Source organism: Mauremys mutica, chromosome 5 (assembly GCF_020497125.1).
Source record: "Mauremys mutica isolate MM-2020 ecotype Southern chromosome 5, ASM2049712v1, whole genome shotgun sequence".
Lineage (NCBI taxonomy): Eukaryota > Metazoa > Chordata > Testudines > Geoemydidae > Mauremys > Mauremys mutica.
This window is the reverse complement of record NC_059076.1, coordinates 93,390,357-93,413,721: the sequence shown is the minus strand read 5'-3', so window position 1 is coordinate 93,413,721 and position 23,365 is coordinate 93,390,357. Positions and strand designations below refer to the sequence as shown.

Sequence of the window (23,365 nt, the reverse complement as noted above, 5' to 3'; positions counted from 1 at the left end):
ACATGTGGGCAAGGCTCACCTGCCAGCACCCAGGAAAGAATTCTCTGCAGTAACTCAGATCCCATCCCATCTAACATCCCATCACAGATCACTGGGCATACTTACCTGCTGATAATCAAAGATCAATTGCCAAAATTATCAGTAGCGTTGTTTCAGTATGAAGTTTAGTACAAATCCATCAAGAAGAAACAAAATATTTAAATTTGTTCTTAGTAGAAGACCCAAAATACTAATCTTGATTATGTTTGAAAGCAATTCTATTTTTTAACTTTTTGCATGTTGAGAACTCTTATAGATGAAATCTGAATAGCTGCAATCAGAGCTATATAAAGCCAGAGCACTGGGTCACGTTAGGTCACTGAGATGCAAATGACATACTTTGCTTATGTCAGATGAATTTTCTGGGTATTTGTCTGGCAGGATATGGAAATCACTGTAGTTATTGCGTAGGGGGGAGCAGACAGAATCAGCCTGGATGTAGATTCCATAATAAGTAAAAATCATTACTGTTTGTGTTTTGCAACTTAATTTGTGTAAACAATATAATTTAGTAAGTATAATATCATATTTTAAAATTAGAATAGTCTCTCTCATCCAGTGTATTCAAGCCCTGGAGACCATACATACCTTGTTGAAATCATGACAAGTTAAGGAAATTAGCAGTCTTTAAAGTCCAGCTGTTTGTTTTGTATGTTTTGCTATTTCTGGTTGCTTTCCTTACATAGAAGAATTTCAGTTTCGGCAGCATAATAAACAAAACACTGTTCTAGGATTTTTTTTAACTCCTCGTTTTCCCTATATTCCTAAACTCAAACATCAACTAATGTTTGTTCAGCATTTTGTAGATGTAAAGCACTGTATTGCTGCTGTTATGCATTATATGGGTTGTCACGGGAAATAGTATTTTAAGGCTGAAGTTCCTCCTCCCTCCCTCCATCTTCCCCCTCTCAAAGGATCTTTTGTATTAGTTCATGGAGCCCTTGGCGAACCAGCATTTTACACTTCTGCTCAAGCACCCTGCTGCAGGCACATTCATAGGCATCTTAGACAAAGAAGACTGAACATGACTCTTGTCAGAACCCATTAGTGTTGCCTCTTTGTGCACTTATGTAACACTTTATATTTTTGAAAGCTCTGTACAGTTAACTTGCCCTCATAACAACACATGAGTTAGAGAAGTATTATTCTATTTTACAGATGGAGAAAAGTGGTAACTCACTGCAGTTAAACTGATTTACCTAAAGCCACACAGAGTGAGTTGGTCGCAAAGCAGATAAGAGCACTCAGGAATTCCTAACTTTGAGACCCTAAGTCCACTAGAGAGTGCTGTGTCTCAGTAAAATAAAGCAGTCACTGTGGGGTAGAATGAGGCACTCCAATTGCCCCATTGAGCATTATCTTAGGGCTACCAAGCCAGGTCTCTAATCATTTTGGTTTCTTCCTGACATCAGAGCATACTGGAGAGTCTTTCTATCCCACTGCTGGTTACAGAAAATTCTTGAGTGCAAGAGGATGTTTTCTTATCAGGAAGTCTGGTTAAAATTTTTCTCCTCTAAACAAGTATATTGTATTTTACAAAAAGTCTTAAACTGAAGGACATATTTCATTTTCTCAAAATGTAATATGTTTTAGTAGTAACTGGTTCTGGTGAACGTTTATTTGAATGGTATATTTGTATAGATAAACAAAATAATTATTTCCTTTAGCTAGTTATAATAGCTTCCCCAAGGCTAATTTACAGAAGAGACTTCCACATTTACTATTATGTTCTATAATTGGAAATGCTTTGAAAAATATATAGTGTAGAATATGAACTCTTGAGAAAAATTATGGAATGTAACTGTCAAAAATTGTACATTTAGTTGCAACTATTTTTATTTTGCGTACCTTTTTACTTCCATAACGTTTTCTTTAAAATAATTAAACTGACCAAAGTAGGAAACACTCTTTCCTCCCCCTTTTTTAATTATACTTCCAGAGCCACATCATTTAAAAGGTTCTATGTTTGTTCTAGCTATTTTATTTCCGTTTGTTTTGCAAAAGTAAAACTAAGCTAATCACATAAAAAAATCTGATCCTTCTTAGGAAGTGTTTGTGTGACCGTTTTATTTGTAGTGACCTAGAATTCAGACATTCTGCATGATATATATCTGAAGAAACAATGTATACTGGTAACCATACATCCTCGGAATTAAAATGCAACAGAAGAGTGTCTGAGATCTTGGATTGCCATCATAGTAAAATACTGTACCTAGTTTCAAGTAATATGTAGACTTGTGATGGAAAAATTGTGCATGTACAAAACTCTCTCTCATTTCAAGAGTGAATCATACTATATTTTACCAGCTTTTGTTTTTGCTAATACCAGCATTTTTTTCTTTAGTCACCTTTCCGCACCTTGCAGGTTCTGCTCCTTCGTGGCCTAGTCTTGTGGACACCAGCAAACAGTGGGATTATTATGCACGAAGAGAGAAAGATAGGGAACGAGAAAGAGAGAGAGACCGAGAGAGGGATCGTGATCGGGATCGTGATAGGGAACGAGAACGTACCAGAGAGAGAGACAGAGAACGTGATCACAGCCCAACTCCAAGTGTTTTCAACAGGTTAGTAATAAAATAGTTAACTATAATACTGTGTTTAAGTGTTGTGTCCATATTAGGTAGTGTGCTTCAACACTTAAAACCCTTGGTGTGCAGCTGTATGGTCTCAAGAGACGAGAGGATGTGAGTCTCCTTCTCCTTTGTTTTCTGTTGGAAACTAGCTAAAATTTCCAAATGTAAAACAAAACTGTAAAAATATACTTTATGTACTAACTACTTATAGGGCTGCAGGCATTAAGAATGTGATTTAAGCTTTGTGTATGAGGGAGAGAAGCAGCTCTTTGACCTCATTAATTCCAAAAACAACTGTGGAATCTGTGGGTTCTCTATTATTTTACAATTGGAATTTCTACTTCTTTTCTAAGAGCAATGTCCACCTACAGTTGACTAATTTGAAACAGTAGTATTACTGCATGCTAAAAATGGGTTGATTTGTTTGGTGGGTTTTGTGAGTAGTTGGGAATGAATAATGTTCTGTCCAAGCTATTTATTTGTGAACTGCAGGCTTCACTAAAAGGTCAAGAACTTTTTGTTTTCAGACAGATAACTCCTTTGACATTTCAACTCTTTAATAATTTTTATTTTTTAAGTGATTAAACTTAGACACTACTGCTATCTTCGGTATGTCTTTGTGCACAAGAACAGAGCATTTAATGTTGAATTGGATGTGACACAAATAAGTTGAGGGCTATAGACTTAACTTAGTATAAACTTACTTTGCTTAGGCACTTTTTTGTGCTTTTCTAATGGTTGCAAAATATTTTGGGATTAGTCCCTTGACTCTTCAGTTAATTGTTTTGATCAGTTTCATGTTTACAGGATATACACATTAGCCATTACATTGATTTTGAGACTGTCACCTTAATTGTTTTACGTTGCTGAATCTGAGCAGAACACAAGGAATTAGTATTACCTTAGTTAAGAGAAATGTTGTTTTTTAAATCATCTTTATCAATCATTACAGGCATAAGATCATTGTTAAAGATCTAAATTAGGTGCAAGAAAACTTAGTTTTTATTTTGTGCAGACACTGACATTGTGGTGTTGTGGTCCTGTACTGTGTCTGTGTTTTGTTTTACAAATTACAGGGTCAGTGTTTAAGAATTTAAGTCCAATTTAAACATCTGTTTCTCAGGCAGCTTGATTGAAGGCCAGAAAGAAGGCTGGTCATTCAAGGGTGCTTGAAATGAACCTTAATGACTTCCAGGCCCAGTGAAGTCTCTGTGTTGCTGCCAGAGATATCAGTAAAGGAGGGGGGAGAGGAGGCCTCAGCATTTTTTTTTTTTTTTTTTTTAAATGTGACTAAATTATCCACCATCTGCAGCAAAGCTGCTGCCACAATGCTATAAGGAACCAAGAGGCCCTTAACTAGTAAAAAGTAGATTTAGGAGTAACAGAGAAGGTGGGAGAAGATTTAAAAGGACATATAATTCACATACGGTAATGTTGTTTTTAAGCTTATTTACAGTTTCATTCACTTTTCAAAAATAAAAACATCTGTGAGGAGGAAGAAGGGAACAAGAACTTCACACATCACAAAGATGCATTAATTTTCAGGGAAAGAATACTTACCATTGGTGTCTTTCTTCCTGTCTGTTTAAAACTACCAGAAACAATACTTCTGTGAGATATAAAATAGGTATCATGTTTTGTGCAGGGAAAACTAAAATGAGGCTAAATGGACCTGCAAATGAAAAATCTGTGTTCTATTGCATTTCTTACCAGTAAGATAACCAGAGTGCATGTTACTGGAAATGTGCAAGTTAATGTGTTTTTAAAATGATCCCACAACCATCTTGCCACCTTCTTCCCATAGTACTCCCCTCTGAATATAAAAATTCAAATGATGCCTTCTTTCTTGGATTATAATCTCTTCAGGGCAAAGACTACGTCTTACTTTCTGCTGAGGTACAATTTTAAAGTTAGTTATCACTAACAATGTAAAGCGCAAGTAATTGATTGACTTCCTGCCTGTATTGGAACTCATTCTTAGCAGGGTATCTTATAAAGAATGAATTCTACCATTTAAATCAATATGAAGGGTTTTAGCAAAATTTATGATAAAACTTTCAAATATGGATGCCTTAAATTAGGTACCTAAATAGAAGTGGGATTTTCAGGTATGCTGAGCATCCTCAACTGTCATTGAAGTGAACAGCAGTTGTAGGTTCTCAGAACCTCTAAAATTATGCCCATTTCTGATTTAATGTCTAAATATGGATTCAGATGTTGACCTTTAGGCACCCATATTTGAAAATTGTGGGCATAAAATACGTGGGTGTGTGTAATGGGGTGTACACTAATGTTATTATGTGTGTATGTTCAAATATTGTGTGTGCGCACATGCAGTGGTATCACCTATATGATAAAATAGTGGAATCACGATAATTTTTTATTACAGAGTTCTGTGTATTGTCATACACCTTTGACTGCCCTCTATACACTAATCCATTTCTCATTGGGAATATTTCTGACAATCAGAATGTGAGCAGCTTCAAATACCCATAGTTTATTACTTTAAGTTACCTACCAGGCAGAGAAATGTTGGTTCCTTTTGTCCGAAGTCATGGAATCTCTGCTCTTGCTCTGAGACCCACTGATCCATTACCCAAGGCCAGCTGTATTTGTTCAGTCCTGCACCAGTGACTGGTTTTAAGGTCCAATATTACACAACTCTGCAGGGCAAAAAAAATCAGCTTTAAATTATTGAAAAGGAGAATGTGAGACATGTTTACCTGTCAGTTGTTGTTTTTGAGATACAGCAAAATAAAGAAACGAGGGAGTAATAAGAAAATATAAGCCCTCTCTCTCTTAGGGTGCACAGTGAGCTAGATTCAATTTGACATATATAGCCAGAGAAAATTGTTATACATACCAGGATCCAGTCAGCTTTACACTTTAGGATGACTAAGGTGTGAGCAAGATAAAAAAGCATTTACAATTTTAGGTTGTGTGAGAGGAAATTGAATAACTCCAGAGATGGACAGGAATGATGATGATAGGCAGATATAGGTAACAATAGCTATTGTACAGAGAATAAACTATTCCACTTCTCCTCATCTCCCCCCTCCCAATGGCACACCTAATCAACCATTTCATTGTTGAATTGCTGATGTAATCCAGTGCTGTGTGCCTGATGGGATGATGGATTGTCATAGTTTTAATGACAAAAAGGGTAACCATTACAAAGGACTTGGATCTTGGAGAGGAGGGAAGGTGATATGGTTGAGTCTCAGACATGTGTCCTGCTTAGGGGGCTAGAAAGAAACTGGTACAGGAGTCCATTCTAGAAATCTAGGATATTGCTTTTTTTACTGTAACAACATGGATTGTATTTATCTGGAATTAACTTTTACAGAGTTTGACTAAATATGCTAAGCATACAGTTTTTTTAAATCTAATTGTATTGCTCTGTTTTAATTTTTTGTTTTTTTTTTACCTATAGCCAAGGTGGCTTTAGACTGAAAATGTCACGCAGACCATCTTGAAGAGGTAGAATAATTTCAACCTCTTAGGAAGAGATAGCGAAAGGAAGCTTATCGGGATCCTATCACACTTGGATTTCTCTGTTAAAAAGAGCACTGATTAAATATTAGATTCTTTGTTGAGTGGTGTCTCTAGGGGTGCTTCACTTTGTGAGTGCTGGTGTACCTGTGCCTGGGATTGGAGATCTTCGGTAGCCGTGCCTGTTGGGCTCATCCCCGTCACGGGCTCATCCCCGTCACACACTGTGAGCGACATCTATATACCACTGTGCGACCCAACATCAGTCAGTTCCTTCTCAACTGTCCTTCATTGCTCGTTGTAGTTCCTTTAGATGTTTTAGGTTTCCATTTAAGATAGTTGTTAGCAGTTTTTCTCCCTCTTTTATTCTCCCTCTCTGTTATTTCCTAGTAGAGATTCCAGAGTCCTTCCCATTCGGGAAGTTCTCCCCTCACGGGACTATGCCCAGATCCCCTGGCTTTAAAAGATGCCTCTCTTGCTGTGAGGCCATTCCCTTGAGTGATGGGCTCTCCCGGTGCACATATATCAGCAGTTGCTCCCGCTGCCTTAACTTACAGGCACAGACCAGAAAAGACTCTGACCTCAAACTCAAGTTAATTATGATGAAGAACACATTATGGCCTGCCTCAGACCCTTGTCCTGAGACCTCTTTTCTGCAGCACTCACCCCCCTTGGCATCATCAACTGCTGACCCCGACTCCTCACACGCTGTGAAGGGAGTCTGCTCTCTCCTGTCCAGAAGACAAAATGTGCATTCCAGGCTCACTCTCCAAGGACCCACCCCAAAAAAGACCATCCCAGCGAGATCTGTGGCTGCCATGTCTTCTTCACTGAGATGTAGCTGTTCTGACCACGTGAGTACCTCTGGTACCGGCGCTATTGGCAGACCCAAAGACCCTAAGAGGGCAGGACAACATGAGAGGATTCCACCATGTGCAACCAACAAGGGTAATGCAAAAATGTTTGTTGGCTCCGCCTTCCATACCAAAACATACGGCTCCGAGGCCCTCAGCATCGATGAAGCTTTCAGCACCACCTGGTGGCCATTCAGCAAGCTACACCCTGTCTGCCGTACCACTGGAACCGACAAGCTTCACACTAATGCCTCATTCTAGGACATCTCAACACATGATGCCAATGATGCTTATGCCAGTACCTCAGGAGTTTAGGTTCCCGAGAGACCTGGCAGTTTCTGACACCCTGGAGTAGACTCTCCTTCAGACTGAACTACCACGATCCACGTCTCTCCCCCAGAAATGCATGCACTACCACACTCTCCCTCACCTCCTAGAACTGTCTCCCCCCCCCACCCCCTTCCAGTGGGGAGGAAGAAGAGGACGACAAAGACTACTCCGCTGCACAACCTTCCATCATACCCCACAGCATGGTGCATCGTAAATCCCATACACATCCCCAATAACGGGAGTGAACAACTGAACCAGGTCCTTGGTATGGGCACCTGAGGATGCCACCTAACATGCCTATTCCCCCACAATGACCATATTGGGACCCATGGGCTGTGTATAGTCAATCCTTTCCTCAACCATCCTCTCACAGGAAGGCCTTAAATAGTCGCTCTTCATCTTCCTTGCTATCCAGGCCCCTGGAGCCAGAGCTAGAATTTCTGAAGGAGCAAGAAGTGGAATTAGAGGAAGAAGGCAGACCACTGGCCATATGTTCTCTCCATATGAGGCAATCATGCCACCACCTCCTACTACAGATGACTTCAGACACTTCCAAGAACTCTTTCAATACAGACAAGTGTAGCGGACACTCTACAGATCCCACTAGAGGAAGTCTGTGAGCAACAACATAAGTTGTTAGATATCTTACAGATCTTCACATGAGCAAGAATCGCACTTCCTGTCAACGAAGCCATATTAGACCTAGTTAAGGTAATCTGGCAGACCCCTGCATCCATACCACCAGTCTGCAAACGGGTGGACAAAAAAGATGTCCTTGCAAAAAAGAGATTTTTTTTTTTATTTTCCCACCCTACTCCTAATTCCCTCATAGTCAATGCAGTGAACGAGAGAAACAACATCATTCTTGGATAACCCCCTACAATAAAGAATGGAAGAGGCTAGACCTCTTCAGCTGCAAGGCCTCCTCATCCACCACACTCCTGTTCAGGGTTGCTACTTACGAGGCGCTTCTATAAAATATAACCATTTGCGTTACTCTAAGTTCACTGACTTCTTGCAACATATCCTGGACAACAAGAAGGAGCGATTTCAGGCAGTCATAACTAAAAGACAGCTGTTGGGACAAACAGTGCTACTGGCCTCTCTGGATGCTCCCGACACTGCAGCCCAATCCATATCCACAGTTATAGTCATGAGACACGCCTCGTGGCTACATCTAGGGGGGTTTCCCAAAGAAGTACAGACCACAGTGGAGGATATCCCGTCAGGGGGTCCCAAACTTTTCACCGAGCATACTGACAACTCTTTTCATTCCCTGAAGAATTTGAGGGCAACGCTATGCTCCCTCAGCATTTATACACCAACACCAAAACAAAAACAAGGTAGATATCAAACTATTGCTAGTTCTCGTCCTCCACTTTTTGGCCTCTAACGATACTACAGCCCACAACATAGATGCCAGAGACCCCCTCCTAAACATAAGCAGGGACCAGCTCAGTCAACTACTCCTCATCCTTCCACCTCCAAGCAGCAGTTTTGAAAGTTAGGTTGAGGCCCTGAGAGCTCTCCCCCTGAATCAAATGCAGTAACCATCCACATTATCTCACCAGTTTGGCAGCTGTTCATAGAATATCAAGGTTGAAAGGCACCTCAGTAGGTCATCTAGTCCAACGCCCTGGTCAAAGCAGGACCAATCCCCAGACAGATTTTTGCCCCAGATCCCTAAATGGCCCCTTCAAGGATTGAACTCCTCCCCTCAAATATATGGAGATATACCTATCTCATAGAACTGGAAGGGACTCCAAAAGGTCGAGTCCAGCCTCCTGCCTTCACTAGCAGGACCAAGTACTGATTTTGCCTCAGATTCCCAAGTAGCCTCCTCAAGGATTGAACTCATAACCCTGGGTTTAGCAGGCTAATGCTCAAACCACTGAGCTCTCTCTCCCCATGGCAGACAGTCACCTCCAACAAGTGGGTTTTGGAAATTATAGACAAGGGATACTCCATTCCGTTCCTCTCCCTTCCATACACCCATCCCCCTTTCCGTCTCTCTTCAGGAACCTTTCTCACAACCATATGGGAGGAAATAAGCCATCTTCTGCAACTGGGAGCCATAGAACTAGTCCTGTTCCATCACAGAGGGAAAGGCTTTTATTCCAACTACTTCATAATAAAAAAGAACAACAGCGGATGAAGACCTATCATCAGTTTGAAGTACCTCAACAAGTTAACAAGTTAAAATGCAGTGCTTCAAGATAGTTGTGTTAGTAATTGATAATCCCAGCTTTGCAACATGGGGACTGGCTCTCAGCCCTCGATCTCCAAGATGCATATTCCACATCTCTATACACCCTTTAGACAGTTTCTCAGATTTGCCCTATGGTTGGACCATTATCAATACAAGGTACTATCCTTTGGCCTTTCTACAGCTCCCAGAATTTTTACATCAATAGGTTAAGGGGAATCCAGGTCTCAGTCCCTATGCACTGAAGCCCATAAGGTTGTGGAAAAGGTGTATCCGACATGGTATCCATATCTCTGCCATGTACCTACCTGGCCACCAGAACACCACAGCAAACTCGTCAAGCAAGAAGTTCTCACAAGATCACAAGTGGGAGATACACCCACCAACTCTACAGACTATTTTCAACCAATGGGGGTTTCCGAGCATAGACCTGTTCGCCACACCCGACAATGCCAAATGCTCACATTTATGCATGAGGGCGGGCCTTGGCCACCAATCCCTCGGTGACACCTGCCTTATTGCATGGAACGCAAGTAGAATAGGGCAGAGTCATTCTGATAGCTCCGAACTGGCCCCAGCAAATATGGTACCCGTATCTCCTGTGCATGGTGGTTTGTCCTGCTATAACCCTTCACCCGGAGCCACACCTCCTCTCAGCATGCAGGCACAGTTCTCCACCCCAACCTGGAAATTCTTCATCTGAAGGCCTGATTCCTTCATGGTTCCAGCTCCTGAGATGACCTGCTTTATAGACATACAAGAAATCCTTTAATATAGTAGAGGTGCAACCACTTGCTAGACTTACCTACACAAATGGAAAAGATTCCAATCCTAGTGTGACACTAAGCATATTCCAGCGCTTCATGCTCCTCTGCCACTCGTTCTGGACTACATTCTCAAACTGAAGAAATATGGACTCTCTTTGAACTCTATTTGCGTACACGTGGCTGCCATCACCACCTTCCATTGCATAGTAGAAGACCACTGCATTTTTACCCATCCTATGATAATACGATTTCTAAGGGCCTCCAAAATATCCTGAGGTTCAAGATCCAACCCCGTCTTGGACCTTATCTTAGTCCTACGCTGCTTCACCAACTCACCATTTGAATTCATGGCCTCTTGTTCCTATATCCACCTGCCTATGCAAATGCCTTTCTCATCTGCTCAATGAGTGGGTAAAACAGGTGCCCTCATGGTGCGCACCCCGTATACAATCTTCTACAAGAATATGGTCACATTACGACCCAACCTGAAATTTTTACCCAAAGTCCTTTCACTTGAACCAATCGCTCCACCTTCCATCATTCTTCCCCAAGCTATATAAAAACAAACATGAGCCAATGCTACACACACTGGAAGTAAGTGAGCCATACCCTTCTACCTCAAATGACCTAAACCATTCAGACAATCACTGCACTTATTCCTTTCTACAGCTGAAATGTCAAAAGGATCTGCAATATCAAAGCAAAGATTTTCAAAATGGATGTCTCAATGCATTCACCATTGCTATGAATAAGATAATCTACAAACCTCAGCGGGAACTCAAACATATTCTTCCTGATTGCTGTCCATCTCAGTAGCCTTCCTGAATAACGTGCCCTGAATAATGGACATTTGTGGGACTGCTACTTGGGCTTCCTCGGACATATTCATACAACATTATGTGATCACCCATGATTCAACATCCGATACGTTACTAGGACACATCGTCCTATCTTCACTCTTCAATACTACTCTGAAGCCTCAACCTTCCAACACTGCTAAAGTGAAGCACCCATAGGGACACCACTCAAAGAGAAGAGAGAGTTACTCACCTTGTGCAGTAACTGAGTTTCTTCAAGATGTTTGTCCCTGTGAGTGCTCCATTACACGGACTCGGCAGTGGCGAAGAAACAGGGTGGTTGGGTTGCATCATGCTATATAGACGCTGCTCACAGCACGTGACAGGGAGGAGCGCATATGCAGACCAATGGACACTGCTTCCAAAGATATCCAATCCCAGGCACAGGGTGCAGGGGTTGCCAGCACACCTAAAGTGGAGCCAGGGGCGGCTCCAGGCACCAGTACGCCAAGCGCATGCCTGGGGCGGCAAGCCACGGGGGGCGCTCTGCCAGTTGCCGCAAGGGCGGCAGGCAGGTTGCCTTCGGCGGCATGCCTGCGGAGAGTCCACTGGTCCTGCGGCTTTGGCGGACCTCCCGCAGGCATGCTGCCAAATTTGCAGGACCGGGGACCTCCCGCAGGCAAGCTGCCAAAGGCAGCCTGCCTGTCGTGCTTGGGGCGGCAAAATACCTAGAGCTGCCTCTGAGTGGAGCACCCATAGGGTCACATCTCGAAAAACCTCAGTTACTGCACAAAGTAGCTAACCCTCTTATCCTCTCCCTCAGGGATGTGGTCCTACAAGCACATAGGAAGTGCCTAATGACTACAGATGGAAACCAGGTGTAAAGTGACAGGGGAATTCCTAGCTTGCCAGTGGGGCACACAGGTCTTATCCCTAGCCTGGAAGGTCCCAACATACTGGACCATTCAAATTGTGATTTTTGTTTTACATGTAGAAAAGCTGGTTTTGGTCATGTTTAGAATTTTTCATAGTTCTTGCTGAATCCGTTGTCATTTGGTGGTAAGATCTCAAACTGTTTAAATAAGAGGGATAAAAAAGAGGGTCAACTTTGAAACCTCTAGAATATTTTAAAATAATTTTCTATAGCTCTCTGTGGCAAATACAGAATATGAAAAAGGTGTGATGAAAGTTTTTGGTCTTCATTTTTTTAAACTTGAAAACATAGCAGGCATTTGACTACCTATGTTAAACTCATCAGAGGTAACATTCCATATTCCAAAGTTAACTTTTTACATTAGACATTAATCAGCAATTTTTTGATCTTGGGAACTAGATCTCAGGTAGGGGGAAATCCACTAAATTATTATTTTTTTCCTCCCTGGCTTTGTGTTTTGCTACAAAGTACCAAAAATATTAAGCTCTTTGAACTGTGCTGAACATTCTTATTTCAAGGGTATCTTCATTCAGGGAATTGTTGTCCAGTTATTTAAAATTTGGTACTCAATTTCTCTCTCTTTTCAGACCTGGCTTACCCATTTTAATGCCAATATGACATTTTTGTGATTTTAGACATGGGGTGAAATTTCAGTTTATAATTTATAATATTTGAAGCACATAGAAGTATAAGTGCATATGAGCACATATGAGTGCTCACCTAAACTTCCTTTTTCTCAACCTACAGTATGTTATCAATTTCATTTTTTTTTATTAAGACATTTAAAACATTTTACTCTTTTTGATAGAAAGGCTACATACTTTAAAATTGATCATTTAAGTGAAAGACTGAAGCAGTATCTAGAGCTCGACAGATGTTATGTAAGCTCTATCAGTGCTTCTCAATTCTGACCTGAAACAACCTTTTTATTCCAGAGCTGAGCCTCTCATAACTAGACTGACTTGTCCTGTTTAGTTTTTGTGACATGGGCTAAATTTATTCAGGATTAGGACACACTTCCACGTTAGGCCAAATCAGGATTGGAATCTTGAACTAGAAAAGTAATGTGAACTATCCACCAAGTCTTTCTTAATGCTTAAGAAATAATTGCTAATTAGTTAATAATGTTAAATAATTAGCGTTTCTAATGCTGTATACACTGCATAGGTTGGGAAATGTCTGAAGTGCTGTACCACGTGGATGTGTGCCCCACTGCAGCTCCACTCCACAAGAGCCTAATGTCCTCTTTGAGTTTAGTCAGCTCTGTCTCTTGTATAGTATTGTTAACCTGGGCTGCCCTCTCTCAGTATGACATGTTTTGGAAACTTGGTTGATATTTGCAGAATTTTCTGCTTAAATTCATAAGAAGTTTGATGTGGGAGAGTTTGATTGGTCAACATTTTTTTTCCCTCTCAGCGGAATGGCTGTGATGTGAGGAAATATGTAGTGGAATGGAAGTTTGGTTATGGACATTTTCCCTTCACAGCATCTCACAGTAGAGGGGAAATTCAGCGGTAAACTCATTAATTTCTAATCCATTATACTGTTGAGATTCTGTTGTATACTACAATTGGGATTCAGCAAAGTTTCTTTTTCTAGCGAAACTACTTCACCTTATTCTGGTGTTGGGCACCTAAGAAGAGTGAGAGAGTGTTGTAGATTCAACACAATAAACACATGTGTGTTTCATGTAGCTTATTAAGTATTACCCCATACTCCTCAAACTGGTCATGGAACTGTCTGATTTAAGCCTTAATCAGTTCCCTATCTATTTCTTGTTTTTTTTGTATAGGTATGTTGTAATTGTAGGTTTTACTTTGAGCCATAGTGTGAATGTGCATATGCTTTTGAATAAATGTATATTTCTTTTAGATTTAAAGTAGTGTCTCCCACAACATGAGATCATGCTTTATATCAATTTGTATACTCCTTCATCTTTGGTTGTAACTACAGTTAAGGGTTTATAATGGAAAACATTTAGAAGAGCATTGTTAGTCAACCCAATTGTATTACTTAGCAATGAATCATTACTGTGAGTTAACCAATGGTAACTATTGTTGTCCCATATTTTGATAGAGAAAATATTTTAACATATTGTGGAGAAACAGATGACATTCCTTGGCTTTCTTTATCATTTGTCTATTTGTTAAAGTGCTGTGTAATATTTTGGGAATTAGTATTCTGTAACTTCCAAGGAAATACTTCAAATTTTTACCCAAGATTTAACTGCCAATAACAGTCCCTAATTTTACTGCTCCACAGCAGTAAAATTATGTAAAGCAATGTATAGAGACCCGTAGTGAAACTTGGCAGTACTCGTTCAGGTGTTGATTTCCTTCCCCTTCTCCTACCCCACCACAAGTCCATGCCCAGGCCTGGAGTAATCAGAGATGCAGTGGTCCTATAAGGGAGAATTCTACTGGAGCCATATTGTGGCAAATCAGTCTTCTCTCATCCAAATTATCACTTCATTGAGATGTGGGGAATCTCTGTGGAGCTGGGTTCTAATATGTGTAGGAGGCACATTCCCCGCACAGCCTCCGCAAATCCTTCCTCATTAGTGGAGCCACATAGATTCTTCTGCACATAGGGTCCCCAGTATCATGAAGGAAAAGACAGTAATATTTTGCTAGTAAATGTTGACTTAGACTGAAGATGTGGAGCTTCAGTTTTTGCTTTAACTTAATGGCTTCTAAGTTCTAATTCCTTTTAGCTAGTTTCTGACTCAAAAAGTTTGATCACATCAGTCTGTAGTTTTCTTTCAGGATCTTAATTTTCAAAGATCTCCCCTTTATTTCCTGAGCTATGGAAACTAAGAATTCATATGACATGTTGCTATTCAATCAATTTATCTTCATTGAACAACACAGATATCAAATTGCACCTATGACACTGCATCTGTTTTTTAACCAAGTAATAAATAATACCCAGCTCTTACATAGAGCTTTTTCATAAGCAGATCTCAAAGCAAGGAGAAGGCAGATTGGATTATTGGCAGCGGGTGCATAAGAAGATAATGTTTGTTAAAATCTACTGTGTTTTCTGTTGGGCTAAACTCAAATAGGTATCACTATCAACTTCTTGTTTCATGGAACACTTCATTGACTTTGTGTGTGTGTTTTAGTAGGACAGGAACATGATGCAGTACCTGCTTTAACTAAGATATTATGAAGCCTTACCAAAGCAACAATATTTTACAGGATCTTCTATATTTTATAGTATCTCTTTAACAGTTCTTTGAGGCCTCCTATATATCTAGTTTCTTCCTTCATGGCTGTTACTGCATGTCATCACGAAGACTTACTGAAGATTTCGCTGAACATGCTCAAATGCTTTTTAACACCTCAGAGGTGCTGATAAGAAATAGCCCGTATGTTTTTTTAAAAACTTCATTTATAAATGTGAGCTCAAAACTGTATAACATACCATCCAGACGAAGATTAAGTATAATAAATTTTCACACAAAGTTTGTTATTGCATAATAAACTATGCATATATTTAATAAGATGCTGCTAACTTCTCCTTTTTCCCCACCCCAGTACACCCTTATGTCAAAATATCAAGACTTCAAATCGAAAGTTACGAAAATCCTTATAGTCTACCCCTTAGGTTAAACAACTTTAATGTCTTTTTAACATACATTGTAGATGGTATTTATGAATCCTGACTAATATGTTAAGTCTGGTTTGCCATTTGTTGTGTAAATGTTAGAATGTGTGATTTTTTCCCCCCAGGCTGCTTTAACATTTCACTGGCATGTGAAAGATTTTTCTTTTCTTCTCATCAGTGATGAAGAACGATATAGGTACAGAGAATATGCAGAAAGAGGCTATGAGCGTCACAGAACAAGCAGAGAGAAAGAGGAACGACACAGAGAAAGGAGACATAGAGAAAAAGAAGAGACTAGACACAAATCATCTCGAAGGTTTGAGCTTTAATAGTATATGAAAAAGACTTGATCTGTAGAAAAATGACAGTTGGAGTATCATGAAAAGGTTGCACAGATCCCGATGTGCTGCCTGCAGCAAATCTGCCATGTAAAAGATGTGTAGCTGGCAAGAGATGTTGGTCCAGGGTTACTGTGTAATGTCTCTACAATCTTAGGCTGGGGCAGTGTGTAAAATCCTTTGTCTGGAGCTTACTGGTTTACTTCATATAAGGAGAATGAGTGGGGTGGGGGTGGTAACAAAAACATTAAAAGAATCACAGTAGGGACTTCCTTAATCTGTAAGAAAAAAGCCTCGTAGTTAGAATAGGAGATAAAGGTAGAGGGAAGAGGATTTTTTAATGAATCTGTAAACTCAGGGGTTGTACTGTATAACTGGAGAATTGCTAACATAGTTTCTATTTTTAAGAAAGGGGAGGGGGGAGGGGAAGTGATCCGGATAACTACAGGCCTGTTAGTTTGACATCTGTAGTATGCAAGGTCTTGGAAAAAAATTTTGAAGGAGAAAGTAGTTAAGGACATTGGGGTCAATGGTAATTGGGACAAAATACAATATGGTTTTACAAAAGATAGATTATGCCAAACAAACCTGATCTCCTTTTTTGAGAAGGTAACAGATTTTTTAGACAAAGGAAACACAGTGGATCTAATTTACCTAGATTTCAGTAAGGCATTTGATATGGTTCCGCATGGTTTATATGCATCCACACTATTTTTTTTTTAAACCAGGAATGGGGAATTATTAGTTAAATTGGAAAAGATGGGGATCAATATGAAAATTGAAAGGTGGATAAGGAACTTTTTAAAGGGGAGACTACAACAGGTCATTCTGAAAGATGAACTGTCAGGCTGGAGGGAGGTTACTAGTGGAGTTCCTCAGGTATCGGTTTTGGGACCAATCTTATTTAATCTTTTTATTACTGACCTTGGCACAAAAAGTGGGAGTGTGCTAATAAAGTTTGCAGATGACACAAAGCTGGGAGGTATTGCCAAAACAAAGAATGAGCAGGATCATACAGGAAGATCTGGATGACCTTGTAAACTGGAGTAATAGTAATAGGATGAAATTTAATAGTGAAAAGTGCAAGCTTATGCATTTAGGGATTAATAACAAGAATTTTTGTTATAAGCTGGAGAGTCATCAGTTGGAAGTAACGGAGGAGGAGGACCTCAGAGTATTGGTTGATCACAGGATGACTACGAGCTGTCAATGTGATATAGCCGTGAAAAAAGCAAATGCTTCAGGCGAGGTATTTCCGGTAGAGATAAGGAGGTGTTAGTACCATTATGCAAGGCACTGGTGAGATCTCATCTGCAATACTGTGTGCAGTTCTGGTCTCTCATGTTTAGAAGGATGAATTCAAAATGGAACGGGTACAGAGAAGGGCTACTAAGATGATCCAAGGAATGGAAAACCTGCCTTATGAAAGGAGACTCAAAGAGCTTGGCTTGTTTAGCCTAACCAAAAAAAGGCTGAGGGGAGATATGATTGCTCTCTATAAATATATCAGAGGGATAAATATCAGGGAGGGAGAGGAATTATTTAAGCTCAGTACCAATGTGGACACACAAACAAATGGATATAAACTGGCCATCAGGAAGTTTAGACTTGAAATTAGATGGTTTCTAACCATCAGAGGAGTGAAGTTCTGAAACAGCCTTCCAAGGGGAGCAGTGGGGGCAAAAGACATATCTGGCTTCAAGTTTATTGAGGAGATAGCCTAATTTTGGCATTTAATTGATCTTTGACTATTAGCAGTAAATATGGCCAATGGCCTGTGATGGGATGTTAGGTGGGGTGGGATCTGAGTTACTATAGAGAATTCTTTCCTGGGTGTCTGGCTGGTGAGTCTTGCCCACGTGCTCAGGGTTTAGCTGATCACCATATTTGGGGTCAGGAAGGAATTTTACTCCAGGGAAGATTAGCAGAGGCCCGGGGTGCTTTTTGCCTTCCTCTGCAATGTGGGGCACGGGTCACGTGCTGAAGGATTCTCTGCACTTTGAAGTCTTTAAACCATGATTTGAGGACTTCAATAGCTCAGACGTAGGTTAGGGGTTTATTACAGGAGTGGGTGGGTGAGATTCTGTGGCTTGTGTTGTGCAGGAGGTCAGATAGATGATCATAATGGTCCCTTCTGTCCTTAGTCTATGACTCTGATTTGTCATTCCTGGTTTTAAAAAAAAAAAAGTGTGGATGCGCATAAGCTTCATTTTTAATAAATGGTTTGATTGTGATGCACATTTATGCTCTGATGATCACTTCCTAGTCCTCTTTGTCCACATTTTCCAATACTGCACATGACATTAAAACTGCTGGTGTCAGTTTTCTTATAAGGAAGCAAGAGGCAGATTTCTCATACATTATGTTTGAGGGCCTGTTTAATAGCAGAGTATGCATCTGTCTGAGCATTTTCCTCTCTTCGTTTTAGTAACAGCAGGCGTCGTCATGACAGTGAAGAAGGGGACAGCCACAGGAGGCACAAACACAAAAAATCCAAAAGAAGCAAAGAAGGAAAAGAAGCTAGTGGTGAACCTGCCCCTGAACAGGAAAACACTGAAGCTGCTCCAGTGGAATAGGCATGTTTGATATTTGCTTACTTGCATATATTAGTGCCAGAAATAGATTACTATAAATCTTGTTATTTTTCTGGGTATTAAAGAAATTTGCTCTTAATCTTGTTCTGTTAGTACAAAATATAAGGTTAATTTGTTTTTTTGAGAATAAAAGAGTGAATTTTTCATGTTAAGTTAAGATTCATGGATTGACTTTGTCTTATTTTTAAGATACTATAAGAAAAAGTGCAGCAGTGGCTTCTGAGGTCTAGAGGGTGGTGCTGTTGCAGTACTGTACAGGAAACCTACCCCCAAACTACTGAACTCAGTCTCTTGTTGCCTAAGCCAGTAGGAGCTGTAGAAGTTTATTCTTCTCCTAGGTTGAGGTTGGTTTGCATTCATGTTACCACATACTAATACCTACCAGTACATCTGTAACAGTGCTAATGGATCTCTGAAGTTTATCTTTGCCCTTTGAGTTCATTATATAAACAGGTCATCCTTTTGTGTGCCATAGGAGAAGAGCAGGAGGCATTTGAGAAACTTTTGCTGGAAGGTATGGCAAAAACATAAAATATGCACGTTATTTTTCATGTGATTGGAGAGTATGACCATTATTTATATTACATAGAAAGTGTTAAAGGTTTAACACAACTTTCAAATGTATGAGTGAGTGCAGGAGGATGATTTAAGTAGCTTGGAGGTTAGATAACCAGTTAATAGAAACCAAAAGTAGTTATCAGTTCTGCTGCTCTGACCTATGTAAAATGAAGTTGGTCTTAGCATATTTTCAAGAGACACCTGTCCACATCACAATAAAAATTAATGGCTTGATCCTGTCCCTCTTTAAAGTTAATGGGAAAGAGCACCTGATTTCAGAACATTGATAATTTCCATAGAGGCATCTGTAATTGTTTAAGCAAAGAAAATAAGCTACCATCTCACTTTTGGATATATTCCCTCCAGAAAATGTTTGAGTCTAGCAAAACTTACACTGCCACTAGCCAAGTGGATAATTAGTAGTAAATCTTGCAATACTTAATTTTTTTTAAAATTCATGGATAAAATAGTGTTTAAGGATGAAGTCCTAATCTTGCTGGGTTATCTGCAGTTTGGGAGGAAGAATAGTTCTTTCTGGTTTTCTTGAAGAAAAGAACATGTCTGTACAATAGTTACATTTATTTTTAATAAGAAATAAAATCTCATTCACAGTATTACATCCTAACAGACAAAATATTTGAAAGTCTTGAAAATATCACCATCATACTGACCGTGAAAAGGAACATTATTTGATTAAAGTGCTTTTCACATGTTGGGTAGAAACAGTCAACTGATTTAAGCATTACAAAAACATTTCAAGTTTATCATTTCAAGAGCCTGCCGAGTATTTTTCCAAGTTACATATCCATAACTTTTTTATAGCTTGAAAATGGTAGTGAACAGAATTGCTGCTGCTGCTTTTTAATGGACTTTATTATAATGAATCAAATATAAAAATACAAACTTAACCACATGAGAATTGTGCCCTGATCTAGAATTTCAGTAGTTTTGCTTTTTTCTAAAGTGCACGTTACTCTGACAGGTGGCATGTTTTCTCAAGATCATCTTGACATGCAAAGTTACATTTCACAAACTTTTTTTTAATTATTTACAAATATACAGTTGACCAAAAAACTGTAGGAGAACTGATGTCCATAGTAAATAGCTTGTTTTCTGTGTCAAATGATTTGTCATTTTTCCATAAATACTTGTTTTATAAAAAGGTGCCAGGCCAGGACATAAGAGTGAGAGTAATTTTTCCTTTCAGTTCTTTGAGCATCCTTGCCAAACAGGCATGCATCATTCCTGATGTATTCCTGCCATTGACAGCGAGGAGGATATCACCGCATCTGGAAAATTAAAAATGTAGATAAGATTTTAGTTAAAACACTTAAAACTAAGAAGAGATCCAGATCTCAGACAACTTTCTTGCCAGTTGAGCTGCTTTGGCTGGCTCTATAATGTTGTGTCACCACTTTGCCAGAAGGATGGCAACTACTAAACAGGCAAAAGAGTGGGGGTGAAAAAGTTGAGGCTTCTGAAGGTAAGCTGTTGAAAAGATCCTTGTGTTCTTACTCTATCATGTATTTGTTCTTCCCTGGCATTCCTTTACAAATCAGATATATATGGAGGAAAATATGAAATCAGAGCTCTTCTTTCAGATCTCTGTGTGCCAGGTAAAATTAACTGGTTATTGGACAGTAAAACACTGTAAGAATTTACAGGTCACCTATATTTTCTGTCTCACACCTAGTATTGGATTTAAATTATATTTTTAGTTGTCAATGTAGAAGTGTATGTATAATGAAGAGAACTGTTACTGTGTAAATAACATATAATAAAAAGACATCTGTGAAGTAGTGTATGTAGATGTTGATAGTTATACAATTGATAATATTTTGCCAGGAAAGCAAGTTGTTAAAGCACAGGATTCTATTCCCAGCTCTGTCAAAAAGGGCCCAATTTTATACTCAATTGGTTTCAGTGGAAGTTTTCATTGGACTGGTATGAATTTGAGCTCTCTTTTTACCTTCAGCAAGTCACTTGGTCTCTCTGGACCACAGTCTCCTTATTTTAAGACTTAACTCTATGAATATTATAAAGTCCTTTTGAGTTCCTTGGATGAAGAGTACTATTTAAATATTAGTTTCATTAGTTTACCTAATTCTTCCATCATTGTATGCTGGTGTGCCTCCAATGATGGATTTGATAAAGAATGGTTTGTTCCCACTGTATTCTTCATAACCGCCTACGATGCTGAAGCCAAGACTTCCTGCTGTATTTCTTCGTAATGCAATTTCTTTGCAGCTGTACAAATACCTGAAACAAAATCAGTCTAATTAATGTCTCAGGATTAAGTTAAGTTTATTTGTTGATGCATCTGCCTTTCTAGATACTGGTAGCATGTTTGGGGCCTGCTAAAAAGCACCAAAGTTCCATTGAAGAAAATATTTCAACTGAGATTGGACTTAATTTAAATCATAACTTAAAAAACAACACACATGCTGTCTGCAGATATTAAGTGCGTTGTTACCTGCCTCTGATCAGCTATTCCGTCAGTAATAAGTGTCATGCTTTTAAGACACCCTTTTAAAAAAACCCAAACCACTAAAATCAAAGATATCACACAAGGAAAACTATCACCTCAGAGAAGGGATTATAGCTTTTCTATTACTGAGCAAAGAGTGAGAATTGTGCAGTGAAGTGTATTATACTTTCATAACCTTACTGGTGAAGTGTTCTGGAGTAATTATGCTGTTATTGAGAAGGTGGCTTGTTACAGGTACAAGATTAATTCAGTGGTGTTTTTTTAATAAGAGAATTATTTAAAAACCCTCTCTCTCTCTCTTTTGCTTTGGCTTTGTTATAATCCATTGGTTATATTACCTGATAACATAATGTATTGCCCAACTATACATAACTGATGCTGGCTTGATGGAAAAAAGGGGGTGGGGGGAAATGTTTGTTAGGTTAATTAAGCTTGTATTTTGTGGTATGTGGTAATCAATCTTAATCTTGCATTAGTTTAAATGCCTGTTTCTTAGTAAATTTAGTGTTTATTATAAAACTAACCTTTCAAAAAATGTCAGTGTGTACCAATCAGATATTTGCTGAAAACTAGAAAAGACTTCCATCATTAGAGATATAGTAATACAAAATTTTGCCTGGGATACTGATAAGCCTTTACCATCTAGCATAAGGCTGCTAGAAGAAGCTGAAATACATTTGGTGTTATAACAGACTAGTTAACTTTCTGCACATATTCTAAGCCAATCCATTATAGCTGAATTTACTCTGTATTGAAAGACATTTTAAAATTCTCACTGAGAGCCGACCCTTCTGCTGAGAAAGTCTCAAAATTGTACCTTTAAAGATAAAGTATATCTTTTTTTAAAAGTTTGTCATATTTTTCTTGTAAAATAATACGTTTGCTAAGTTTCACAGCAGGATTTTACAGTATTACTAGATTAGTCCCCTAGGATCTACAAATATTCACCTGCTGCCACAATGTTAGGTATAGTGTTTGCACAACAGATCACTGGCTGCTAATGGAAAAAGCAGGTGACTCTTGGTTATTCCCTAGAAGGCGGGCTCTATTACTTTCCCATCTGTGGGGTTTTGAGCATGCAGAATCACTTTAAAGAAAATGGAGAGAGAAAAAACAACAACCACCCTAAGCTCACAGGATTTGGTAACAAGGTCACAACCAAGTGTTGCCAGGATTTAGTCATCATTAATATTAATTCAGCCTGATATGCAGAATGGGTAACAACCTTGCTGTATCTGGACATTACTTATTGCCTTAAGGAGGAAGTTTCTTGACCGCTTGAATAAGGGCAATGTTACCGTAAATACTTCTGTCCATTTTTAAAAAAAAGAGTTTGTTCTTGTGTCCTTAACCAGCTAGGCCAAGTATAATTACAAGGAAAGAAGGTGTCTGAGTACATTCTGTAGGTCTTTCAGTTAAATTACCACCATTAGACTGTAGAATTTACCTTATAGTTGTAATCTAACTGTTGGATTTAGGTAACAGAGCTATGACATGCTGTCAATGTGATTGATCTAGTGTGCATTTAATCTGAACCAATTGTGTTTGTGCAAAGCTGTCTAATTGATGGTTAATTGTGACTGTTGGAGTCCTATTAATAACAAATTCAAGTTCCAGATGGCAAAGTGATTTGGGTTTCTGTTGTCCATTACTCTTAACAACCTAGACTTGAGAGAAGAGGCTGGCTCTGGAATGCTATCTTTACTCTGTAACCTTTCCTCTATGGCTGTGAATAACTTTGTTATTAGCTGAATGGCCTTGTGTAAGCATTCAGTCTTCTAATGTT

At 39.2% G+C, this 23,365-nt stretch overlaps 2 protein-coding genes across 16 annotated transcripts in view; one reads left to right on the top strand and one right to left on the bottom strand.

Annotated features, from left to right (window-relative positions):
- The window catches only part of FIP1L1 (factor interacting with PAPOLA and CPSF1), an 81,275-nt gene extending 62,585 nt beyond the window's left edge, over positions 1–18,690 (top strand). For 8 of the 9 annotated variants that reach the window (XM_045018151.1, XM_045018150.1, XM_045018153.1 and 5 more), the window contains 3 exons: positions 2,384–2,603; positions 15,780–15,917; positions 18,368–18,690. In XM_045018151.1, coding sequence (XP_044874086.1) covers positions 2,384–2,603; positions 15,780–15,917; positions 18,368–18,515 — 506 coding nt within the window. In that variant the 3' untranslated portion in view covers positions 18,516–18,690. The remainder of the gene's footprint in view (positions 1–2,383; positions 2,604–15,779; positions 15,918–18,367) is intronic. The other variant, XM_045018152.1, reaches the window with a different exon arrangement.
- Positions 18,691–19,597: 907 nt separating this feature from the next.
- LNX1 (ligand of numb-protein X 1) overlaps positions 19,598–23,365 on the bottom strand; it is a 287,249-nt gene continuing 283,481 nt past the window's right edge. For 5 of the 7 annotated variants that reach the window (XM_045018143.1, XM_045018142.1, XM_045018147.1 and 2 more), the window contains 2 exons: positions 21,192–21,350; positions 19,599–20,380 (listed from right to left, as the gene is read on the bottom strand). In XM_045018143.1, the coding sequence (XP_044874078.1) occupies positions 20,245–20,380; positions 21,192–21,350 (295 nt within the window). In that variant the 3' untranslated portion in view covers positions 19,599–20,244. Of the gene's footprint in view, positions 20,381–21,191; positions 21,351–23,365 lie in introns of all 7 variants that reach the window. The other 2 variants (XM_045018148.1, XM_045018149.1) reach the window with 1 other exon arrangement.